General features: G+C 36.5%; 1 protein-coding gene across 3 annotated transcripts in view; it reads right to left on the bottom strand.

The window, feature by feature from the left end:
* LOC110371269 (protein dead ringer) overlaps positions 1–26,641 on the bottom strand; it is a 109,415-nt gene that overhangs the window by 75,334 nt on the left and 7,440 nt on the right. For 2 of the 3 annotated variants that reach the window (XM_021327429.3, XM_049845249.2), the window contains exon 2: positions 25,885–25,929. The exons of the other annotated variant lie outside the window; for it this stretch is intronic. In XM_021327429.3, coding sequence (XP_021183104.3) covers positions 25,885–25,929 — 45 coding nt within the window. The remainder of the gene's footprint in view (positions 1–25,884; positions 25,930–26,641) is intronic. 3 annotated transcript variants of the gene reach the window in all.

The raw sequence follows: 26,641 nt of genomic DNA on the forward strand, positions 1-26,641 counted from the left end.
CCGACACAGCCCCCGGCCCACAATTACGACATTAAAATTATTATTTTATTTCCATTTTTATTTATTATTCGCATTATTATATTGTGTGGAGTTATTATCGGTGAAATGTTTCGTTCGGATAAACGCTCGCCTCGGAACGACACGCAAGCTTCCTTCAACGGCCCATGCCAGGGTTCCGCGTGTTCCCATATCAATTAATATGCACAACAATTTATCGTGCTTCATATTAAAATTACATGTCGGCTTTTTTCGACATTCTGTACACGGTCCGTGCTAAAGTACTCTGAAAGCGATAATTGATTCGGTGCGTAGGTACCTACGCATTGTACTTTTGCATCCAAATATTTCTGTAAGTTACGACAACAACACGCTTATATACCTAACCAAAAGAAGTACATAAATGCCAGTGTCATCGACCGAGCAAAAATATTTGCACTCAAATGCCTTCATTCACATAACGTTTAATCATCGCTTTATCTTCATTGAGGAACGATATAATCTGAGCTAGAATGGTCTACTCCCGCCTGCGGAACCCTATAATCACATCAATCGCTCCCGTATACAACCCTGTCATTTCATTCGACTTTTCTTTCTCATGGGCCCAGACTGCTACTGGATTCCTTCCACCTTTTATTACTTTTTAAGGTGACCGCAATTTTATTTAAACGTTATATCAATAAAATGAGCCACTTAAGGTGTTTCTTTTAAGTTCGTCTACCTTATAAGCTGCGGATTCACCAAATTGAGTGAAGAAAACAAACACGCGGCACACTACATGTTGATGTTATTATCATGTGACGAACTGTAAAAATCAACAGTTGCACGCACCGATAAGTAGGATAACGTTAGCACAACCCGCGCTAACGCCAGAGCAAACAGAATCGGAACAACCGAGCCGCTAAGTTGGAATCCCTCGCGTGATTTTATAATATAGTATTAACTGTAAGCTGTTTAGTAGGCCGATGAAAAGGTACATATGTATTGGACGAGTCAATAAAAGCGACCGGAATTTCACTAAACATTAACACGTCGCCAAGGGAAATGAAGAATGAAACGTCGCCGTCGTCTGAAACGCGGCGCTTGGCACAATATTGCACCCAACTTGTAACATGTAAACAAAACAATAACACACTGATGCATTTTAGATCGTGACCCCAACAAAGAAACGGAAAGTGAAAGAATTCATCCATCGGAACCATTAAACAAGCCACTTGCTTATTATTTGAATAAACAGGGAATGGACTCGATGCCCTTCTCAGAAGAATCCCGAAGCAATACCCAGATTTAAGCAGGAGGACACACCGTTGATTAGCGCCTTTTACTGCTGACACGACCCTACCAAAAGTTGTCTTAACCCGTCCGGAATTAAGCTCAATTCTAAATAGTCCGTGATTTACAGCTACCGATATCAATGAAGATAATATCAGAGAATTGAGTTCAAAGGAATATGTACTCTATATCTTTGACGGAAAAGCTGTAGCCTCAGCTATCAATCATGGTACGACAACACTGTTACTGAACTCTATGTCGTCGCTATTGAATATTATAAAAGGTAAACTTTCATACACTTTATACAATGTAATATTTGTGATAGAAATCATAATCGTGTCTATGCGAGTAGATTTTATGAGGCGAAATCAAATAGAAACTTGTAATGAAAGATGTCATGTGCGCTCAACATGTTTGGTCGGTATGCAAGACAAATACGTGTGGTAATAAAATATTGAACATTTAGTTGTTAATGTCGTCGGAGATATCGTCGTAGTGTGAGGTGAAAACATTGATGACTGTGTGAATTGATCGGGCACACGGCAATCACCAATAGGGTACGAGCAACAAGATTGGTATGCAAAAAGCAGGAATGCTTGCGAGAGGAGTGATTCATTCGAAAAATTCATCACAATTCAACGTGTTTACTCAAAAAGTTGCATCCAGTTAAAGGAAGACAAATTAATTCGCTGCAAAAGAGATGCAACATCGCATAAAGGACAAAGAAGTTCATTAGGTTCCCGGCGGAGCGCGTGATGGCAATGTTCGCGCATCCACACTCCCTGGAATATTTATTAGCAGGATTCGTCACGACGAGCTTTGTCCACACATTAGCAGTGTTAGCGCCCGGGATGGCTACCTGCATGTTTACCTAGACATAACCCCTCCATATTTGCCTAGATATCCACACATATCTGGTGTTTCGCAGAGGTCGTTGCAACACTCATTTGAGCAATGTATTGTTGACGTCGAAGGGAAATCTGCCTTCGTGTTTGCGTAATATACGAGGGAATGCTGATTGTACAAGATGCTTCACACAAATAACTTGTAAATGCAGATATTCTGTGCCAACTGAGCACGTTACTCGATGTGTTACGGTGGACGGTAGCTTCTGTGATTACCTGCGTGTGGAGACAAAATGTGATTTGAAGAACACTTGACTGTTTGGTGCAATGAGGTGTAATCCAACAGAGTTGGTAAGAACGATTCTTCTAAGGAAATGTGCTTGGTGACACAATGTTGCCACATTAACAGCCGCACTAGCATTAACATTAGCAGACATAAAATAACCGCCAATAAGCCTGTGCACGCATCAAAACGTCGACAAAGCAACAGGTTCTTGGCTCGACAAACACACACTGTTTACATTACGATCCTGGGGCTTCATTTAATAATTCTCGGGAACTAAAAGCCTTTGAACATTTCATCAGATGACCCTCGCTGTTTGCACACACTCCTGGCTCGAGATGCTAATGTGGACACAAGGACCTGTATCGCCGATCGGCCTCCGATGCCTTTATTGTTAGCCCTTCCAATAGCTTTGGCTTCTTCTATTTCACTGCGATGCTCGATATCCTCGATATCTTGTGCAAACATCACAAGAATTCTTTCGTGATTTCGTATTGTAGTCGCTGTGTTAGAGACTATTGTTCTTGTTCAGAATCAAGAAAGAGAAAATATGAAATATTAATTCTGCATAGGTAATAACATTTCCTATTACCAACAAATAGTTAAAGTACTATTACGTAAGTCCGAAGGCAGCGTTAGGTAGATGCACCGTCACATAATGCAGGCGTGCAGTAGCATATCAGGAAGCTACGAATGTCAAGCGAGACATGTATTTGAGCAAAACAAAAGGTGATAAGGAGAGGTAAATAACCCGGGCCATTGACGGCGTGACGGCGAGCGGCGCGCGCGCAGCTCCGCACTCACGCGCCGACGCCCGCCGCCCGCCGCGATACCCGCCACCCGCCACCGGCGCTAAACTCTCGTTCACCAGCTGTTTAACGCTTCGAATACCGCGCTGAAATATTTTCAGCGTCGACTATTTAGCGACCGACGGCTACCGAGTTGAATGGAGCCGTTGCGAACTCACCGACCGATTCACTACACTACACAACATATTTTAGAATCGAGGGGATATCGCCTGAGCTACAACTTGTGTACTGCTTGAGTGTCAGCTAAGTACTTTAACATTTGTTTCGCTGGTTTCTAATAGATGCTCATTACAACCGTACCGAAGCCATTGCATTTGAAATCATTTGGTCTCTTAATTTTATTCAAAATACCGCAACAGCGGTAAGTAGAAAGAGATCGCGTCTCTTATTGTGATGATAATTATTTTTAGAAAACAAAAACTAGAAAGCGGTCGGTCGGAGATGCCTATCTGTTAATTATTGTCACCAAAATGGCGGCCTGTATTGTGGATTCCTCAAAATGGCGGAGTGACAAATCGTTGGGTTTCGTGTATGTTCCGTTTGATTGACGCGTGCCAGATTCCGCGGTAATATACCTTTATACATATTTATTTATGCGTAGAAAGCGCAAATAAAAACGAGTTCTTTAACAGTGCGATTGAGATAATGAATCGATGTTTACGGAGAGCTGCGGTGCGCGATCCGACGCGGACGTGCGACGTCGATGGTCGATTAATACTTCGGGAATCTGACGCTGTCAGTTATTAAGATAATATTTGTGATTGGAAAATATCGAAATCGTTGAGACAATTTCGAAGCGTAGCAACGAGTTGGGGTCAAATATTGACAGTTCTCACGAGCGTCGGCGGACGCGGCCGCGGCTGGACTCGCCCTATTCCTTCCGCTTTTCACACATATAGGTAATAATCGATCGCTTTTATTGCGTGGCGTGTGTAGGCGCGCCGGCCGACGGTGACATTTCGAGGAACCTCCATGTGACATGGCGTTTGCCGACGAATCGAACGCGAGACGGACGTTAAGTGGACCGACAAACTGGAGCGCTGCTTAACGCGTGATTTCATTGGAATACACGAGCTCAATGTAGGGCTTTTGTCATCGATTTATCTGTTGATCCGATGACGCATCGCAGTCACCGTGTGAAATGTGAATATGTCAGGTAAACTTCGAAGCTCAGCCTTTATTTGCATTATCAAGTTATTCTGCAAAGCGGCAAACAGCCATCATCGTGTATAAAGTTCTTTGTGACGCTAAGCGTGTTTGGCTTGACTCATTATTTTAAAGGGAAGAGTCATTGATTCGCGAAAGTGACCCTGGGTCAATTTTCCCCAGTGAGGAAGAGTACTGATCAAACAAAACGACTAATGTATTCATAAATTAATTCAAATTATATTCCATTGAAATTACTATCTACACATTTGCATAAGCCATCTCATGCTTATGTTTTTGGATTCTTTAAATCATTGATCCTCAATTTGGTGATGCAACAAACAAATTATGCACATGCAAAAGATGTAAAAAGGATTATTTAGTTATCATGTTTATTTTAGAAACCTAATAAAAATGTCTTTATTGTGAGGAAACTCCTGAACATTACGTGGATGGATGGACATGGAGTAAGAAGACACCAAAAAACGATGTGACATAATGCATATAGAGAAGTATAGAAGAAGACCTACTTCGACAACCATAATAAGGATAGTGATATCTGAGTCAACGATTTTCAGACTTGTGTTAGGTGAGTACTCTGAAAACATTATCTTATTACAAACTTATACCTGCTACAATGAGAAAACCTTCAGAAAACAAGATATGTATTTCAGGAAAACTAAACACGCACTGAGGAGATTCAACTAATTATTACATCATTGCAAATGACAGTTACAAACGCAAGCAATAATGGAATCTATCACAGACACATAAGAGCTTATTTCAAATGTAACAATTTGTACTAATCTGCGCAGTATATTGACTGGAGTCGATCAATAGAGGCGCCAAACGGATATGTTTTGTACCTATATTTGTATAAAAGATGGCCGATTTGTGTCATTTCCTTTGTGGAAATTCTTAAGTGATCTGACCTCCATGAGTAATAAGGAACTTCGATAATATGGCTGTATTGTCCAATATTTATTTTTACAAATGACGAAAGCTTTAAGCTCGAAAAAGATGGACTTCCTGAATAGGTACATGTTAAAATAATAAAATCCACAAATGTGTGGATCTTTAGGTTACGGAGATCCATAATCCGTTTTTTTTTATCTTCAACGATGCTGAACCGCTGAAGACTGGATGGTAATCAGTGAATGACATATTTACGTTACAACACATTATGTCAACGCTAATTTGATTCTACAACTACCAAGTCTTTAAAGAAATAAGTATAAAAACAAAATATTGGAAATCTCATTGTCTATTTACATAGTTGCACATTTGGTAACACTAGATATGGCACATACAATGGACGCGTGACGGCTATAAACTGTATCGTTAAACCAAGCCCCAACCGAAGTTTAATTACCAAAGGCTTGCGGTGCTCGTAAACACTTCAGGAAACTAATGCCCTGACCGCAGGTAGGTCACTTGTCTAGTGAAACGGATGCCTCTACAATGTATCTAGTACTCAGATGGCAATATTGCTATTGATAACATCACTTGAATCGAGAAAAATCGATCGCAATCGAATATTTTGTCATAATGCAAACTCCTTGCCTCATAGTTGCAAAAGTGTTCACTAAACAACTACAGTATGAATCAGACTTCTTTATGATCACTAGATGTTAGCACACTAGGTACTAATAAAAACAAAACACTAATCAACTCCTAAACGCAACAGAATAGATAAAAACAAACGAACATGACACACAACCCAAGAATTTTGTAGGTACAAACAAATCGATTCGCATTCCGTCAACTCGATTCATTGGTACCATAAATCAATATGGAAATCGATGTGTACCTGTACCATTATCAATCTCTGCTGGATGTAATATCGAGTAGTTCTGTAGTGACACTTATCGACCCACTGACATCGTTAATATCGATATCGATGATACACGATGAATGCGGACCCAGAATTGTTCTTTGACATACTCAAACTGCAGTTGCTTTGTATTTTTATTTTTTTCATGATGGATATTGTCTACATGAGATTTGGTATTTTTATTATTTTCTTCGAGTACTTCTTAGAAATCGTTGATGTAATGCGAACTGTTTTCATTATCGTCAACAGTAACTGGCCGAAAATTGCTGCTGAGAACTGCTGATTTACACGATTCGACTTTTGAACTCTAAATGAGATTCAATCTTACATTGAATCTGTCCCTTATCAATATTTGTGCCTTCTGTAAATAAGACATTGTATAAAATTATATAAGTGACGCAAATTGATTTAATTTGATTGTTTTAGCAAATGATTCATTATCATAATGTAACGTCATTCCTAGAAGATGAATGACGTCTAGGCTCACCTTCCAGTTTGTTTTCATGCTTGTGCAAACAAATGATTCAAATATTTGCACCAACAATTGTATCAACAAGATGTGGTTTATCATCCGTTTTAGCCATTTCAATTATGGATATGTTTTCCTTCAGCAAACACCAAGTTATTTCCTGACACTTGGTTACTTAGTACTCCTGTACCTCTTTCGTGCTGATGAGAAAAAACCTATCTAACCTATCTTCACTAAAGATATCATCCAAATTCAGCCCCCAAAAGCATATCAGTATAAATGCCACAAAAACTACCAATGCCGAATCCATTATTTTTATTTAAACCTTCCTAAAGAGCCAGTCCATCAAAACAAACATACATTTAAAAAATCTATAACGTGAACCCTTCCCGATATCGTTCAAATAAACCATCTCGATTCAAATAAAAGCAAATCGACAAAAAATCTCGGGTCCCAAAGAATCGTAATCGAAGACCAACAATCTGTCAACCATCATTGTATTATAATATTTGTATCGGATAACTTAACATATAAATACTTGCTATAATAAATCACTTGATATTTATCTATGGATCGAATTCGTCAGCAAAGAAAATGAACCAATAGCTGTATATGCAAATATTGCTAATTAATTTAATATTAATGAGCTCACTGAGCCCTCAGGCAAACTTGACACATTTAACTTTTTTTGACACAAATTATACAAGGCAAGCACAGGAGACAATAAGGATGAGGTGACAATGTCATTTCAAAACCACAGATCCTGTCACTTCCTAATAAAACGGCGCACCCCGCTGTGCAGGCGCACCCCATTTACAAACAATACACCACGCAACCCAACACATTCGCATCCGATTAGTTCTTTATAATAGCTTTATAAAACCAAGTTTATCATTGTTATTTCAATCTCCTTTCATACATTAAAAGGTATCAGATAATACCAGAATACGCATCGAACTCGGTAATTGATGATTTAATTCAAACGGTATGACATGAAAGTAAGATCGTGTCTTAAAAATACCAAGCTCGCATACCTGAAATAATTGATAAATCAATGCAGTTCTCAACGCGAGGGGCACTAAATCAAAAAGAATAAGTGACCGTCTATCATAACATTTTGACGTAGAGAAACGTGCTCGATATTAAACTGTTCCCGCTAGATGGCGCGATAACGGCCTGTCAAACTCGCCTGTCATTAGCTTATTAATGGCCACCGAACGCCATTTTGATAGAATAAAAAGTTATTTGAGTTTTATTGGCCCTTTGTCTCACTTTGTGTAGGCTCTCATCAATTATACATACAAACAAGACGTCTCAATACAGTACAACCTTCTGACATTTTAACCATCGTTGTACAGATTTCTTTTTCAAAATCTATGAAAATGTGTAGTGTTACAATTACTGTACAATTTGATCTAGATAAAGAAAATAATTGCTCGATATCATTTATGTAGCAACGATTCAAATTATCTAATTAAAGTTTGCGACATTGAATGCGTAATAGCATGGTCGCCAGTATTTCACAGAATACAATGGCTCTCCCACGCAACGTCTGGCGTGAAACTTGCACATCCTCTTGCAATTTGAAACAATTTGCATATCTACACACGTCATTCGTGTCTAAAAATAACGTAAATTCAATTTATGTGTTTACAAAAAGTTAACAAACCAGGACGACTTAACACTTTCGCTATTATCCTTGTTTTTAGGGTTCCGTAGCCAAAATGGCAAAAACGGAACCCTTATAGTTTCGTCATGTCCGTCTGTCCGTCTGTCCGTCTGTCCGTCTGTCACAGCCGATTTACTCGGAAACTATAAGTACTACAGTGATGAAATTTGATGGGAATATGTGTTGTATGAACCGCTACAAAAATATGACACTAAATAGTAAAAAAAAGAATTGGGGGTGGGGCCCCCCATACATGTAACTGAGGGATGAAATTTTTTTTTTCGATGTACATACCCGTGTGGGGTATCAATGGAAAGGTCTTTTAAAATGATATAAAGTTTTCTAAAAAACATTTTTCTTAAAGTGAACTGTTTTTGAGATATCAGCTCTCAAAGTCGTAAAAAGTATGTCCCCCCCCTCTATTTTTATAACTACGGGGTATAAAATTCTAAAAAAAATAGAGGTGATGCATGCTAATTAACTCTTTCAACGATTTTTGGTTTGATCAAAGTATCTCTTATAGTTTTTGAGATAGGTTGATTTAACTGTAATTTACGGAACCCTTCGTGCACGAGTCCGACTCGCACTTGGCCGGTTTTTTTTCAAAGGCAACACTGTCTTATTTAGCCAAACATTCGGAAGGCAATCTGGTAAGTAAATATTTGAACAGTGGAACTAGTGACCTTATGAAATTGGAATAAGATTCAAGTTTCTTGTTACTATGGGGTGAGTTATAGCATTTTGTTTAGAGGGACGTGGGGCCATAGGACCACACACGGACGCAAGTCAACATCGGTCGCTAGAACAACACTATAGCACTTAGTATACTTTACAGGTAAACTAGTAGCTTTTGAAGGCACACGTCACACAATTTGATGTGTGATTGCGTGTCCGAAAAGACGACTTTATTTTAAGTGAGAGTAATTTGACGCCTAGGAGTTTTCGCGTAACATGTAGTTTCTAATGTAACACAAATGAAGTTGTTATTTGCCAAACTAAGTATTAAACAAATGAAAGAAATTGCGAGCCAGCAGTTTGGACTTCAGATCAATAGGAATTTTAGTAAAATCTTCAACTGCGGCAAAGTAAATTTAAAATAGAATAGTTGCATATAAAATTACAACATGTGTCCTTTTAGAAGAAAAATCTTCTGTACCACAAACGAGACATCCAGATAAGCAGAACAGGTTTCCAGATGATTTAATTACACTGTAACGAAAACAATAAAATGTATGTGCGAGTAACTTATAAGCAGTGAAGGTCGTGTGGGCGAAACTGCGCCCGCGCCGGTAGCCAGACGAGCCGACGACACCCGATGACATCCGACAACAAGACGCATAAGTCACGAACACTGACGTTTTAAGTGCAGTCACACGTTGCAGAAACAATGCAGCTGCATCGCACTATTGAATTGAGCAATCAGGTGTAATATAAGATAGGTCACTGATAGACCAAAGACCAGATATAAAAGAGATAGAACCTGGTGAAATAATTCCAAGAAATGTGAATTTGTTAATACCATGATCGGAGAATATAGCTATTATCCCATAGCACGTGCTGATCTCATTCATGTCTATTTAAAGCTCACCCTTATTTTAATCATAAAACAAAGTTTGATGTGAATAGTCAAGTTTGAAGAAAGTCATTGACAAGATCTTCTTTAACAACAACCAACGCTTTAAGCTATACCTTAAGGCAAACTTGATATCAGAATTATAAATCATAAAAGGAACTTTATCAATCCGTAACCATCAGAATAAAATCAGATAATAAATGTTTGATTGATAACATTAATCAATGCCTGAGCTGCGATTACTCACTGTTATATTGCGTGCGTATCAGAATGGCAAGAAATCGACTTGTTTATAAAGCTGTAAATAAATGAAAGACTAGACAGACACTTCTTCTTGATGTTTCGTCTTTTGATCTTGATACAATTCTTTATAATCTAATGGAAATTTAAAAAAAAATATCTGCGTAGATATTAATGCTGCCAGTCTATTGGATTCACTTTTGGTACCCTTTTTCAGTTTTATGTTTATTTTTTAATGAAAATATAGATATATGTAGTTTACATTGCAGTAACGTATATAGAATTCAAATAAATAGAGTGGCCTATGACAATAAAAAAACTACATAGATAATCTTCAGCTTCAAAATTACAGCAGGGTTAATATTAAGAGGTAATTAAATACATACAAACAGTCCTGAAAGCCGCATGATTATATTTATCATGGTCCTTCAGCTGCGCAGTGTCACCGGCGCGCGCGCATCTTGTCCGGGGGTGAGGCGACAGGAAGGGGCGTGGTCGACGCACATTAGCGACTGTTCGGGGAACACACTCCCAATATCAGAAGGACATTAATAACTTGCGTCATATTTAACGAAGGAAAAATGCTATAATTGCCCCTGAGATATGCGGAGGACGACCATCATTATATGAAGTGGTAATTATAAGATTTAGGTGTTTTCGTCGCTGGTTATAATATCCAATATACATAAATGTATTATAATCTATATCATGTTAGATAAACATTTGTTTAGAGCCTTAAGAATATCTCAATGATCAAAACACAAAACCTAAAAACCTTACTACTAGTATTATAAATTGGCACAGTTTGTATGCTTTGCAAAAGGCTGATTTGTCCCCCAGAGTTGAGAAAAGAAAACTTATAAAAAAAAACAATTAAGCGTCATACACGCACCCACACTTACTCTATCTATTAGCTTACTCAAAACACAACTTAAAACAAGAAAGTTAATTACAAAATCCATTTTTAACTTAAAATCTCCATTAATATCCAGTTAAACCAGTGTGCAGTTCTTCAAACAATTTTATGAGCTACCTCAGCTACGACCACACGTTGGAGACAATTATGTGACGGAGACTTGAGAGGGTAAACAGTGAGGGGGCGATCCGTAACACGGTAGCGATGACCCTTGAGGGCTCCTGGGAGGTTCCAAGTGGGAGGGATAGCTTGGTGATTGTTTTTTGGGAAAATTGGGCAGATATCAGGTGAATCGTATCAAAGGAGGGACTGGATTGATTTGGATGGTAGGTGCTAATGTGAGCTATGAGTAGCCTGACTGAAGGCTGGAGGCTTATAAAATTGGTATCTGTATCTAAAGTTAGTAGTATAGTATAGTATCTGACCTACTAAAAGCTATTCTAAAAGAAGTCCCTTTTCATATCAATACTGAAAGCAAACAAAATCAGCCTTCATCCCTTATTTTACATACCATAAAAATAGCTATCGAATTAATTATAATCAAATTCAGTAAATAAAAATGGAAATTCGTATCTGGCGATAGCATTAACATAATGATATGCATACATAGACCTCGAGTGCTCACTAGTGGGTGCTTATTAACAAATAGAAGAGGTCGGAGAGACCCCGGGTCCCGTAGACCACCGGTGTTAGCATCAGCAAGTCAAATGGAGCAAGAAATACGCGAGTCATTTTAGGGTTGAATCTACTTAATGCGACGAGGCGAGTAAATGTAGCTTTAGGTTAATACACCTATTTGCCTATTATTCTATGATGAACGTTTTTGATGATGATTCGAAAAAGAAATGGTTGATTAGACGGCTGACATGTTCGGAAACATTGTATTAAAGATATTTAATGATAAAGAAATCTATTACACTCAAAAGTAAGGGGCAAATCAAATCATGTTAATATAAATAACAATAATTTAAAATATCTAAGAAGAAAGTACACTTATTTCAACAGTTTGTTCAAATATTAAGCTACTGCAGCTGCTACGCTTGTAGTGGAGTAAAAGCCTTAGGAAGGCGCTTCAAGTGTAGCTACTGAATTCATACAATGACTTGAGATACCGCTCACTTCTACATATAGTCAACTAATCTCAATTATTTATAGAAGAAAAGAAAAGACATTTTCAAGCACCAGCAGTAGTAGCAATACAATATTTGAAGCAAACACGCATTTGTGCTTAGCGAAAAGTTCATTAATCCATTTGTATGCAAATTACCGCTTAAGTAATGCCTGCATTGTTCCACTGTAGGTATAGAATGAAGTTCAGCATTCAAGCTTTGACGTACACATGCCTAATTCAATTCCACGCGAAAGGGTCCCCCAAAACAAAGCAACGAGCGCTAAACGACTGTTTTATGTGCCATTCGCAGTTGCGCGGGCGCAGGCTCGCACTCCGCTGCCCCACGACGCGGATCGACACTTATTTGCATACACGATAAAAGAGACCAGTCAACATGCATGATATATTAAAATCACGTCTCCGGAACAATTAACAGAAACGAGAGAGCGATCAAATAATAAAAAGTGCCTTTGTCATTACAAACAGTCGAGGCGACGAACATTCTTAGAAACACCATAACGCCAAGAATAATAATAACTCGGTATAGACGATGAATCGGTTTTCAGACGTTAACCAATCGGACGGCGCGCGCGCAAATCGCCAATATGGCGGATATAATAATTACTTACTATATTGTGTATTATAGTTTCACGCGACTCTATGACTGTATCTGAAACTATTGAGGACATATCATTGTATGTTATGAAGTCAGAACACGTACATTTTATAACGGATCGCGTACAAAGTTTCTAAAGATGTCTTAATCTGAGCGTGAGTCATTTTCGCGAAAGATTTTTCTTTGTATTTTCCTTAAATGTTGGTCCTTTGTCACGAATATTCGGGATTTCCAATTTGTATTGTCATATTTAAGTAAAGTTCCAATTACATGACAATATCTGTCAATAAAGTAGATTTAAAAGTTAATTACTTATAACTAATTTCCCATTCAAAATCTACGCTAGAATTCATATACCGCAAATTATAATTTGTATAAATTTTCCAGTCGTCATTCAGAAACTCGTACACAATAAAATTAGATACGTTCAAGAAATCAGTGCGGAATGACGCAGATATAGTAAATCACAATAATATCATAGGTACGTATCTATTGAAACCGTGTTGAGCATTTGAAAACAATTTTCCGTCGCATAGAGCGAGCACAAGTCAACCTCAAAACATCAGAGGGGACAAAAAGCCGAGACGAGACACATCACCTCCAACCTCCGATTGAGAAACCCAATTTGAATAACAATCAATAAATTAATGTACAACCGTAATTTATTCATAAGCGGAGTCTGTGACACACCGGCGCGACGAGCACTGAATCCAAATGAAATTTTATAAGAAACACTCCTTTTCAACGGCCCATTATGGACAGAATGTAATACTTTTCTTAACGTATCATCATTATCGGTCCGCATCACAATGCTCCTTTGAGTACGAGTGTCGTTTAAGTGGACTAATCTCTTTACACGTAAAAACTGACGGCACCGAATGAGTTTCTCGTGTTGGAATAATTAGTCTGCAATTGAAAGCGTGCTTTATTTCAAGAGACCGGACAAAACGGACATGACACGGTTGGCCAACGGTAAAACACTTTCACGAATACAATGATAATTATTACAAAAGAGTATGATTCCGAAACGGCCGAGCCTCTACGCAGCGCCATTTTTAGAATATGAAAAGAAAATATTTAAATAATGTCGCGTAGGCAGCCCATAAATAGCGGCTCGTTAATTACCGACTGTAATCACATTTCGCCAAACGCGTTACAACACACATGTCCCATCCCTTCGCTGTTCTATATTTAAATATTATTAAAGGCGGGAGCTGGGCACGCTCCCTATCCCGATAGAATCGAAAATAATTTATGAAACCTTGTGTCATTGACAAAGTGATAATCGTGTGTCTCGCGTCTTCTAACATAAATATAATTTTGTAATTAACTAACAACAGTGCATTTAATGGCAATGCAAATATTCGCAATAACTAGTTTTGTGCACACATGCATACATTCCAAAAATATGCAATAAATATCCTTATATGAGTTGAGATTAAGTAAGGTTTCTTAGGCAATATACAATACAATCTTAGGGACTACATGATGGGAACTTTAAATGGCTAACTAAACGCCGTTCGGACCTAAACCTCAAAAGTAATCGTTGTCAAATTGCGTTCACATAAAAACCAACACAATTTTCGCATTCCATCGACGAAAAAGTAAAATTATTATGAAGAATGATTTAGTTTCAAATTACTAAATAGAGTTGCGCAGGAGCATCGAGTTAGATTCGCGTGTCATCACGAGCGCCCGGGGCGACAGCCGAGCTCAATCGTACATGGATCCACATTTTAGTAGTCATTTGAACATAATCATCTCAATTTTACAAAACGTCTAACAAAATACTTTTGCAGAGATGTGCGAAAAAACGATTCGGAAGAAATTAGCATGTTGTATTTTCATTGAACGCAACAACGGTGGACGGAAGATTCAATCTAGGAAATTTTCGTTCTAAATTGTGACAAATCAAAATATCGTAAAGTGTAGATATGTATAGATCTAATTGACTATCCATATATATGAATCCTAAAGCACCTTATAGTAAATAACACCTCACCAGGCTGATCCCAATTAGACTACCAGTTTTTTGTTTGGGTCATCCAAGAAAAAAACTTGGGTAACGAAAACGTCAAATTATGTCAAATTTGACGTTTTCGTTACCCAAGTTTTTTTCTTTTGTTTTGTCAACCTCTTGTTTATCCTAAAAGTATTATTATGTCTCTCGTTCCAGTCAACCAACTACCTATAAATTAATGTAATAACCCAGTTAGGACAAAACGATACCACAGAAGATGGAATAAACCATCATTCGCCGTGTAAGGACTTTCGATTAAAAATATATATCTAAACAGAACTCATCTACATCACTATCAATGTTGTTTTTTTTTCTATCACATGGTGGCATGGAGGTTGCGTGTCCAAATCATGGCTCGAGGCTACACAGTACAGTAGCAGCGATCTTGGCGCCAAATTGCAGCCTGTCAGAACAGCAGCCAGGACCACTGGATCCCACAGCCCGATCAAACTCACTGCTAAATTGTGGGAATCGATTATACCCTAGTTCTTTGTCTGATATGACAAAAAATGCATCAATGCGACTTCTTACTTGTAAGCTGCTAGACGTCGATATAATTTTTATTATATTGGTGCTTAAGTGGTGGTTTGTTTTTATAGAGTTCCGGTTGGAAGTGATTCGTTAGAGACAGGGTTTGAATTGCATCGGACACTAAGACAAGAGAAAACACAGAGCCACTAAATAAGTTATGACAACTTGCTAGCAATGAAATTTTTCCCAATATGGACACGCTTATACTAACTTATATTAACTTTGAATATTTGCTAAGTTATAATAATTCCACGTGATGTACAGCAAAGCTCGATATGCCGTGATCAAGCGGTGTGCGGTTATGGCTAATTGCAAGCTTTCCCGCCATCGCTGCTTCATTTTCAAGATGGCGGCGGGCGTCGGAGTGCGATTTCACGTCATTAAGACTAGTTATCGCGCGACCTGCCCGCAATCCTCTAATTATCCGCTACCGGTGCCTCCCAACGCAATGGAAATAATATTGGATATTATAAACTGGAAATATAATTCACTTGATCGACGCGGTGTTACATGTGGCGTAAAATGGGCGTAAACCCGTCGAATAATTGCTTTTCTAATGTATGAGAAGCGTTCCAAGTTGCCTGATTGCTGTCCATTTTCATCACTGAACGCATAATCGAGGTATTACATTTCTTTGATTTGCAAACCATTTGCTCGGTAATGGCCGAGTTAATGTGGAATGCACCAGAATTTAATTACAAAGGCAGGAGGTAGCCCAGTTTGTATCATTCTTACCTACCTAATTCATCAATTAAAATATTAAATAGTGTTTATAATAAACTATGATAAACAGAGGCAATACAACGCCACGGTAGCGTGCGCGCGCGCACCGCCCTCCGCCGCGCGTGTCTTGCGAGGGATCCAGATACGTAATTATTGTAATCTGTAATCAAAACGCCCGCTATTAAACAGTAGCTACTCGATATGGACACAACATCTATTGAGATGCTATCAGAACTAATATTTTTTCCGCAGACATTTTTATATTCGATATATTTTTTGGTAACCTAAGGCATTTATTGTTTCTCCAATTTCTTTGGTTTATTTACAAACATGAAAGCTTAGGAGAACGAATAAAGTTTGATAGACGAATCAATCAAACGCAGAGCATTAGGCTATAATATAATGATAATGAATGATAATTTAATTAAATGATTACTCTCTTGTATCACTGTTCCGATAAATATTACTGGAAATTGGTTACATGTAACAAGTTCTAAGGACTTGTCTATTTACTAAAGATTCGATTAAATGATTAACATTATAAGTGTCACCCACTTTTGTACAGTTTAGTGATCTATCTTTAATTTTTTTAAGCTCTTACATGCCATTTTGATTATAATAAGTAACAAATTGGGGGCTGCGACTGGCATTATTTGCATTTGGACATGTTTTTTGGGATGACTGTTCTTTATAACGGTGCTAAATGACAGCGCTCAGCACTTCTGTCCTCATTAAAAACAAATACAAAGGTCTAGTTTAGAAGCTCCCATTTAGATTTTGATTGTTGTATCTCAAAGTATAGGAAAGGTATCATTAGGGATGCGATACACATCATTATTCCGAGAATCGGGATCGACTACATAGAGCGCGCTAACTACAGTCTGTGGCGTGAGAAGCCCGTGAGAATCTGTGCGATATCTCGGAACCTGCCAGATTGACGGCGGATCAATGTCAGACTGACTTTTGTTTATGTTTGGACCAATCATTGATAGCTTGTATTAACATCCCTTTGAAAAGACCACGTTTATAAGTCTTTAATACGTCTGCAAGTGTTTGATTTAAGTGACGAAAATAAGATGCGCCCTCGACCTTTAATACAACAAATAAACTAAAAATACTTTTAAAAAACCTGCAAACGATCACACTTTATTTAGGTACCATTGTAATAATTTGTCCTCAAACGTTACCTTTGATTATAAAGAGATTTTTTATGGCGGGCCGTGATTGGACAATTAATCACGTCGATTACGCATGCACCACATCACTAGCGCCGCGCGTTTATAGAGACAGCTACTTGAAAAGAAACATTCGACCATTGAATAGCTTTTGTGAAGATCGCTTAATGCTCTTTTATGTGGCGTTAATTAATTATATTTAATGCGGTCGCTCGTTTTTGTCGCGTTTGTTTGTTACTTCGAAGTATTAATACTTTTTGTGCGTTGCTGATGAATTTGTTATTCAAGTTGAATAAAAGTCGAACACTTTGTCGGCCAGATGGAATGACATTTTGCAATGGTTATTTGTATAGGCTCAAAACTACATACATTAATGTCATATTCATGCGTCATACATAATTCAAAATTCCTCTTTTATTACTGTCAGAACTCTCATTTATTGAAACAAGCAAGCTTATATTTTATTTCAATAAACAATGTGTGATACCCAGCTCCTTGTGTAACGTTAAAACAATAAATGTAACCCGTTCTATAAAAGGGAGTAACAAATTAACAAACAAGAGAATGTATTAATCGTCTCGGGTTGGGGAGGGGAGATCAAAGTGTGCGCACGCGCCGGTTACCGAGCCCAACTGTTTATAAACAGCTTGATAACCCCTTGATACTGACTGATTCTTTACACGGGACTTTTGATTATCGAATTAATAAAGAAAGATTAGGTATTCAAATATTTTTTTGTTTGTTGTCTAAAACGTAAGAGGGTACTCAGTCAAGTTTTACTGTAATAACTTCTTAACCTACAAATCAATTAAAAATTAGAGAGCCCACTCTAAAGTATGTAACAACTATTTCAACACCACAAATAACAGTAATTCAGATATAATATTCTGTTACAAACGTTCAATAAACTTTATGTAAAGTACACGTGTAATAGTTTGCGCAAACATTTTATATTCGACTGCTAAACTAACGGTATTTGACGAGAGATCATTTCCTTTAAAAAACTGTGACCCAACCTACTTGATACTTGTTTCTGCTCTGCGAAACGTTAAAATAATGACACATGCCAATATATTTGGTACCTGGATGGCAATCCATTAATATTAAGTTCTGACTGATATCCATCACCTCATGCTACTAAACTGGATAATAAAGTGTAAATGGTATTCAATTTAAAACTTTGGTTAAACAAGCCATAATTCCTATTCCCATATCAGAACATGTTACATTACAAGTTACATATTTTAACCATCATAACCAAAGAAGTATTTAACAAAAGGCGCCTACCACTGCCAGTTCTAATAATAAGTACAAATAAATTACACACGTTACTTATAGAAATGTAAACATATTTCAAAACCGAGTCTTATAAGTAAAAACCGTTGAGATTATGATGAGATTTCACATGCATGATGGCAAAAACACTCCTGTATACACATTTAATTCAACAATAGACCATTCACATTAACAGGCTATAAATAATATAAACATAATTATCATAAATAATTGCTATATAAATGAGACAAAGATCAAGATTGGTCGGGTGATGTAAACAGAAATCTTGACAGTGACGTAATATTGACATAAGGGAAATACCCCGTGCTTTTACCCTTCAAAGAATTACCAGAGATAAGTTAACAATGGAGGAAGGACTGGCAGATTTATTGCTCGCAATGTCGTCTTTGGGGTTAGAACCGTCTATGGGTCTATGGCAGAATAGGTCAATTTGGTCGTCCATTTACTCATTCATCGGTGGTCATCGCCTTTTTGGTGCAAGCAGCGGTTTTGTCTCATATTTATATAAACCATACTTACACTAATTGTGTTTACATATAAACAACTCTCTTTTAAATAAGGAAATAAAATTGGTGAATTAAAACATCAAGTATCTGAATATTAAATCTTTATCCTCATCATGAATAGACAGAACTGTCACCATATTAAATGTGCTAAAGAGACAAATGTGCTAATAGAACTAACCATTTTTATTGAAAAGCATAAGTATCGATAAATCTAGTCATCGCATACATCGTAGTTTGCAAATAAATTTCCTTGTAGCGCAACAAAAATGTTAGTACTTTCGCCCAATAAAACTAACTCGGCGTCCGCGCAATAAATGATCATTTTATTGAGCGTAACCGGCAGTTATAAGTGGACGCCATTGGTGAATCGTCGCGCTCGTAAAATTGTCAAACATGAATTGCCATTCGTCTCAGCTGAATAGAACACATAAAACCTACGGCTTTTGAGCTTAAGGTCAACATACAACGCCTAAGATGGCGTTGGCAAATCTCACCACAGATAATATCAATCGTAAAATGTAAACATTCGGACTTGTCAAATTCTTTGTGTAATGTATTAAGTTGCGCACACCGATGTTATGTTGTAAAGTCGCACACGCAGCGTAAATAATGAATGACGCAAATCTTGATGCATAGGATATGTGTGAGATTAACTCAAATCATAATTATTTTAATAATACGTACAGGCGTTCTAGCACAGATTGTACGAGCGATTGACACAATCGTTTCACCAGCCTGCGTTATTCATTTGTTCATCATCCTACATAAATATATCGTAATTCTTCTAAAAGCTTACACTAATGAAATGGAAAACTTCCTTTCAAATTAGTTATTAATGTTTAAACCAATTATGTTGTACTGACAAAGGCGTCGTATCTACCTTCGCCTCAAATATGAAGACATACGAACCGCTTAGGCGAGCACTTATCCAAAATTAAAGAAAGAATAATTTATCCTCAAGGAAAACTACACCTGCCTTAGCAGACTGTTCCTCACATCAGTTTTATTTCCTCCAACGTTTTAGTATCCGAAAAGACTACCCTAATTTGATCCTTCAAGAGCCGTTTATTTTCCCCTCCGCCGCTCTCCCCGGCTGTTAAAAGAGGGTGAGGGTAGGTCAAGTTATATTTTGTAAGTGTTAACAGTACGTTTTAGTGCTAGTAAATAATTAAACCACCTAATTTGATGCGAAGGAAGCTTCTTTAGTGAGTAGTTTATGTGGGCAACGTCGATTGAATGACGGCGAGCGCGTTTGTAATCAAGCTGTGATGGTGAGGAAATAAGCATTAATTAAATTAAGGGAAAAGGGTGTGTGGAAATTACTACAATAAGAAATACTTTCCGTGTAACCATCTTACTTGTCCACAAACTGACCAAAGAATTTGAAATTACGTATTTGCAAAAAATACTGGCCGAATTTATTTTTCTACTTTGTTTTACATGTCAATTATTCAAATTAAGAATCTAAGTTTTTCTTGTTATTTCTGCTGAACTTTAATGGCATTCAATTTATTTTTACAGCAATATGTGCCAAGCATTATGTTTATTTAATAAAACCTTCACATTATATTTTTTATTTAAAAAAATATCTTACGGGTAAGTCCTTTTTCCAAGAGATGAGTTTAGAATCGTTTTACTCTTTAATAATACATAGACAACCCCTCACAAAAGTTTGTTCCAAACAAAAAAAAACGAAAAGTTATTTCAATATTAAAATTCAAAAGACTTCCGTGTTTGTGACAATATTAATTATTATTGATTACAATCCAGTGCCTATCGTATTTCAAGCAAGAAGTCTTGCGAAGCCGTACAAGAGGTAATGCGATCTAATCTGCAAGGTATGGTATCAAAACCTTCCACAATTATTATAAATACGCTTATTTATATAAATAACTTCCGGTATTTTTATATTTGTATGAGATTAATGATAATTTATACGGGTACATGTGAATATAGAGAAGTGAATACAATTGCCAGAGGACCAGAGGACTGACTGTCTGATAATAAATAAGTTACAACATATATTCCGAACCTAGCGATCAACAATCAACTAATAAAGATTTTCCAGCGACTAAAACCTCTTTTGATATTTTTACAAACTTTAAAAAAATATATCAAATTGTTCTTATGAGCAGGATTGGTGTAGAAGTATAGGTAACTTTTTCCAACAATTTTTGGTACATTATGGCCAGGATTGGTATCCAACCAAGGAGTATTGATTGTCATACGAATAGACATCACTATCAGATTGCGTTAATCGATAAGGACAAGTAACCTACCGTAGAGGCGTCGAGTTACCTCACACGACTAAGGAAGTGATTGAGGAACTTTGATTTTAGAGGGTTATTTTAAGCGCTTCATAAAGTCAATTCATTATTAGTCCAGTAAACAGTATCAAATCGAAAATCGATCTCAGTGGCGTGCACTTGGAGAGGCCTATGTCCAGCAGTGGACTGCTATAGGCTGATGATGATGATGATGAAACAGTATCAAAGTTACCAAGGAGCTGATACTTGGGGATACATTTTCTGACGCTGGTCTGTCTTTGTCATGTACCTTAACACCTTCTACAAAGTCTTCAAACATCCAGTACACATGTAAACCCTCAAACCAGAAGAAAATTATTAAAATATTTAAAAGGAACGATTACTTGCGCGTCGTGACCGCTTGAGTTGCGCGCGCGCAGCTGTATCAATCATCCCCACTCCGCCCACAAAACAAAGCGAGCGTGCATCTTTGAAACAACTTTTTACCTTAATATCGGCTAACTTAAAAGTCATTAGTGCTTTCTTACCAACTTTTCTACTTCGAATATGTAGTGTTAGAATTATATTACGTTAATTGCTGTTTTTGTAGCGTTTTTTGCTAGTTTATACGTGTGTGGTCTGCGAAACAGATGGTCAGTACTTTGTCTGTGCTTTGACAATGTTGCAGTTCAAATAAGGGTGTGTATAATAGTGAATTGGCGATATTACATAAGTAGTATGTAGAGTTTAACCTTCGTTTATCAGTTTGATGACTATTGCAGTAAGTCAGTAAACCTAGCACAAATTTCCTAATTATTAAACCTAATTGTCATCCTATTCCAGCTCATTATGTTTCCTAATCCAACTTATTTTGCAATTCGAAAGTTGCTTGGTTTGTTTCTTTTCTTCGCTTACACGATAAAATGTCTAAGCCGATTGAGATCTCATTTGGCATAGAGATAGTAGTACCCTGGGCACCGAAATAGCCTACTTCTTATCCGACTGCAGTCTAAATCTGCCAAAATTTAAATCTTAAACAAAACAGGAAATGCGAAAACTATCCAGTATCCTTCTATCAGAAAATCTCAGACAAATTCCTTCACAAAGCGAATGCGGCATGCAAGCGCGACTTTTTAATTAAGGACAGGCGTGCACTGATCGCAATATCGGAACGAGATTATATTATCGTATGACTTCGTGAAGACCCACCGGTGCTGTATGATACGTGCGGTGTCGCCTTACATAACTCTATGTCTGTTATTACCTTTTACCATTTAATGGGCGATACGATGTCACTAAATATAAATATACGGGACACCTTTTCACAAAAAGTCAGTCTTCTATGTTAAAATATTAGTTTTCTTGTGTCATGGGTGCTATCGCAACTGATAAAACACATATACTTAGGTACCTATGTACATATTTATAGATACATATAATAAAAAATACAATACTATTATATAGCTTCTCATCACAATCGATATGAAATCCTTTACATAAGTACCTTATGACTCTAAGATAAATCAAAAAGATTTATTAAACTAGTATTCATTGAAGACTAAATTCACCTAAGTTAGGTGCTTGGATCAGTTTTGGTAATTAGATCAGGCAAACGCCAATAATTCAATGTGGAGACAAGCGTTTATTCAGATCACAGCTAATAGGTAAGTTTTAGACTTTTCTATTCATCCCTTTTCGGGCAAGTAAGCGTGACGATGTAATTTCGCATATTGATTTAACACAATTGTGTGAAATATTACTTCCTTAACAGTTCAATCGAATGAGTCAAGGCGTTTATTTCTTTAGCTGGATTTTATGATCACTCAGTACCTACATACTGTAACAATGTTTGCAATCGCGTATTTGCGTATCACTCATAATCAATGACTAACTAGGTATATGTATCATTGTAATTTAACAATCAATTTCACGGAAATCTCGATGAGATATTGTCTACAGAACAAATTTATTGCAAAAATACAGCTATTTTATCTATGACTTTTTAGCAAATTAAAGGCTTCTTATCGTCCCACTGCTGGGCACATGCCTCCTCCCACGCAGAGAAGGATGCATGATTATCATTACCATTCCTAATAGCTATTAGATAATTCTAATTACCATAACATAAACAAAACCTATAAAATCACAACATTAATGAATATATTCATTAATTAAATTTACTGTCAGATGAACAATTGAGTGATGGTTGTTCATCCTGTGAGTAATGAGACATCGAATATATTAAACTGTAAGATGTGTAATAAACATTATATAGAATTGACAGTAAATCTAGTTTCAATGCGATTTCAGGAGGAAATTGGCAACTCAATTATGAGAAATCATATTTGTGACGTAGATGAGACAAGTTTTAGCAGAGTACTGTATTATTTATGACAAAAGAAAGCTTTGGAACGTCGCAGTAATAGAATCTCGGCAATTTCACCTCCGAGCTGCGCGAGATTTGAATAAAATGTGGTTGTGTCGCCGCCCTATCATCTATTGGGTACTTACGTGTATGCTAATGAGTAGTTAGGAGTGTAATGACAGACAAACACACGATCAATGAAATGTGATTAAACCGTTGAGGTGCCGACTTGATTAGACGATGCGGAAATTGCGGCTCGACCTCTGAGACAACTGGGTCGTTTTCAAAAAAATTGTAAAAAACAGATATGAAACAGATAGGAAAGCTATATTGTTATAACAGAAAAGTAACAGAGACGAATTATTAGGGTCAGTATATAACGACGCACTTTTAAAAGAAAATAAGTAGATAGTAGTATTCGAATTGTTCTCTATAATTTCGCTGTCGTCCACCTGGTTTTAGTGGCATATTGCCTGTGAAGAAAAGAAAACCTTAATACATAAATATTAAATATTCTAAAACAAACCCCACAGCAATTCTTATACCCGAACTAAAGCCATTCGTAGGTAGGTAACTATCCCAAACTTATCCCATTAAAATACATGATGTTATCTGCAAATATCGATTGTAAAAATGTATATCGATAGAAAACATTTTCGAGTTTTATATTTTATTAGTGGATTGATTTTTATTTACTCTGTTCATGTCGACTTTTCGTAAAGATACCTTTATAAAATTATAAAATAAAAAGAAAAGTGGTAGGTTTGATTAAATACGTTTTTATCTCGGTACGTACACTGTGAACAAACCTTAACCGTTCATATCTGTTACGTCACAGAAAAAAGTAATCGATATGATAACCGATATGAATAAATTGCTTGTGTCTAATCTAAAAAAATCTCTTTTTCAATGCTAATTCTTAGTTTATACGAAACTTGTATAGTACAGTGATACTGTCAATATACATTTATTCTAAGCTGAGTTATAAAACAGTAAAAGTACTTACCGATACTTTAAAAGTCTCACAGTAATAAGTAACTTTTAATTGTCGAATAATCACTGCACCACAATATTTCGTGCTTGTTGCGCTTAACAAAATTACCGAACATTTTTGATTCGTCGATTCTTTTGACAGTTCAGTTGCTAATGTTTTGGGTAAAATATTTTTGATAACTACTACAAAAATATTAAAATGACTAATGTAACAGACAGGAATAACAGAAATGAAGGGAAATCAAGACTTGCTTTAATTAATTATTCCTGAATTCTGCGTGTTATATTTCATGATAATTTTAGCAAATTCCTTCAGGTTCCACAATGCTCTGCTAAGAAATCAATTATTTGTCAGTTAAAATACTAATATTGAATAATAAAATGTTTTCTAAATGTCGCGCCAAGAATGTGGACACGCATTGCTTATATGAAAACAAATGTTCTACGTTGTAGTTTTCTTTTAAAATTAATCATTCATTGAGGATTATGGGGCGTTATTTTTGTTTTTCATAATGCTGAAATAAATGTTTATTCTGTTTTAAGAGTAATTAGCTAGTAGCTATTCTTTAAAAAAAAAATAACTCTGTTGGACGTTTTAATATACAATTTTTTTGAATATGGCCCAACTATAAAATATCAACTTGAACTGTGCATTATTATGTGCGAGGGTTTCAAGGACAAAGTTTTAATGAAATGAGAGTCTTTTTCAGGGGAAAAAAATGTACTAACAGCTGTGATGGATGCGTAAAAACTGTGATTATGGGAATTGTGGCAGAAATTAATAAATTCGTTATAAACCACAAAACCGTTAACCAACATAAGTTTGGAATTGTTATTGTTAATCAACAATATTAATAGGAATGCTATATTAACCAATAGGGAAGGTATTATGGAATAAATTGTTTCTGTTTGAGCGAATATGCGGGCGCCCGCGCAACCGACGTCACCAGCACTGACCTAGCAGAACAACATAAGCGACACATGAGCTGCATTCAAAATTGAACTTTATTGTGATTGCAGTAAGTGTCATTTTGAAATGACTGATAATTTACAAGCAATAAATAATTGTGAATTGTAAACTACCTATAATTTAATACTTGATAGAAAAATATACTAACTGATAAGGTTTTCCTAAGAATTTCTACGGGCTATGTTCGCATGTTGTAAATTACACAGCGAATTACTACTATGCTAAATTAATGTGAGTCGATAAAGTAAATTATATTTAATATGAATAAAAATAACATACATTGAGTGAGAATCCGTTTCGTTCTTTTACTGCCAGACCAGCAATCTGGAGCAAACAAAAACAAATATTGTACTATCAAATATTAATTTATAAAGTGTAACTAAACTAAAACATATTAATTATTTTAAAATTTACTTTTATACTTAAGAGCGTGTACGCTCGGCGCGCGATGTCAACTTTAGGTAATTCAACGCAAAAAACCGCGCAGACTAGCGTCGCGGCTGTGTGCGTGCCTATCATACTTCACGTATAGTCGCACAAACCATTTTGATCCTTTCGAGTGAAATTGGTAGAACAAAAAATATATTATTTAGTAAATAGTTAATAGCGGGAAAATAGTGTAAGTCTATGGATGTCTAAAATATAAAAGCATGAAAATAAGTCGTTAATACTTACACTCTTTTGCAAAAAAATCGGGCACCTATGAAAACCTTGGTTTTGAGGACTTTCTGTATATTACATACAATTTTCAACAGTACTAAATAGTCGACTGATGATAATGACAATGTTAAGAGTTTCTGTATTTTAACCGATTTCAAAAAAAGAAAGGAGGAGGTTTCTATTAGATTGTTTTGTGATTGTTCTCAATTTGATTGTTCTCGATTTCTCAAAGACGCCTGGACCGATTTGAAAAATTGATTGTTTATATGAATGGTCCAGTCCATCCAGACCGAAAAATTGTGGTCAAATAACAACAATTGCCGGAAAGCCAAATATTGGTGAAGAGCTTGGGTTTACCATTGCAAATAAAGTTTTA

The sequence above is a fragment of the Helicoverpa armigera genome, chromosome 15 (assembly GCF_030705265.1).
Source record: "Helicoverpa armigera isolate CAAS_96S chromosome 15, ASM3070526v1, whole genome shotgun sequence".
Lineage (NCBI taxonomy): Eukaryota > Metazoa > Arthropoda > Insecta > Lepidoptera > Noctuidae > Helicoverpa > Helicoverpa armigera.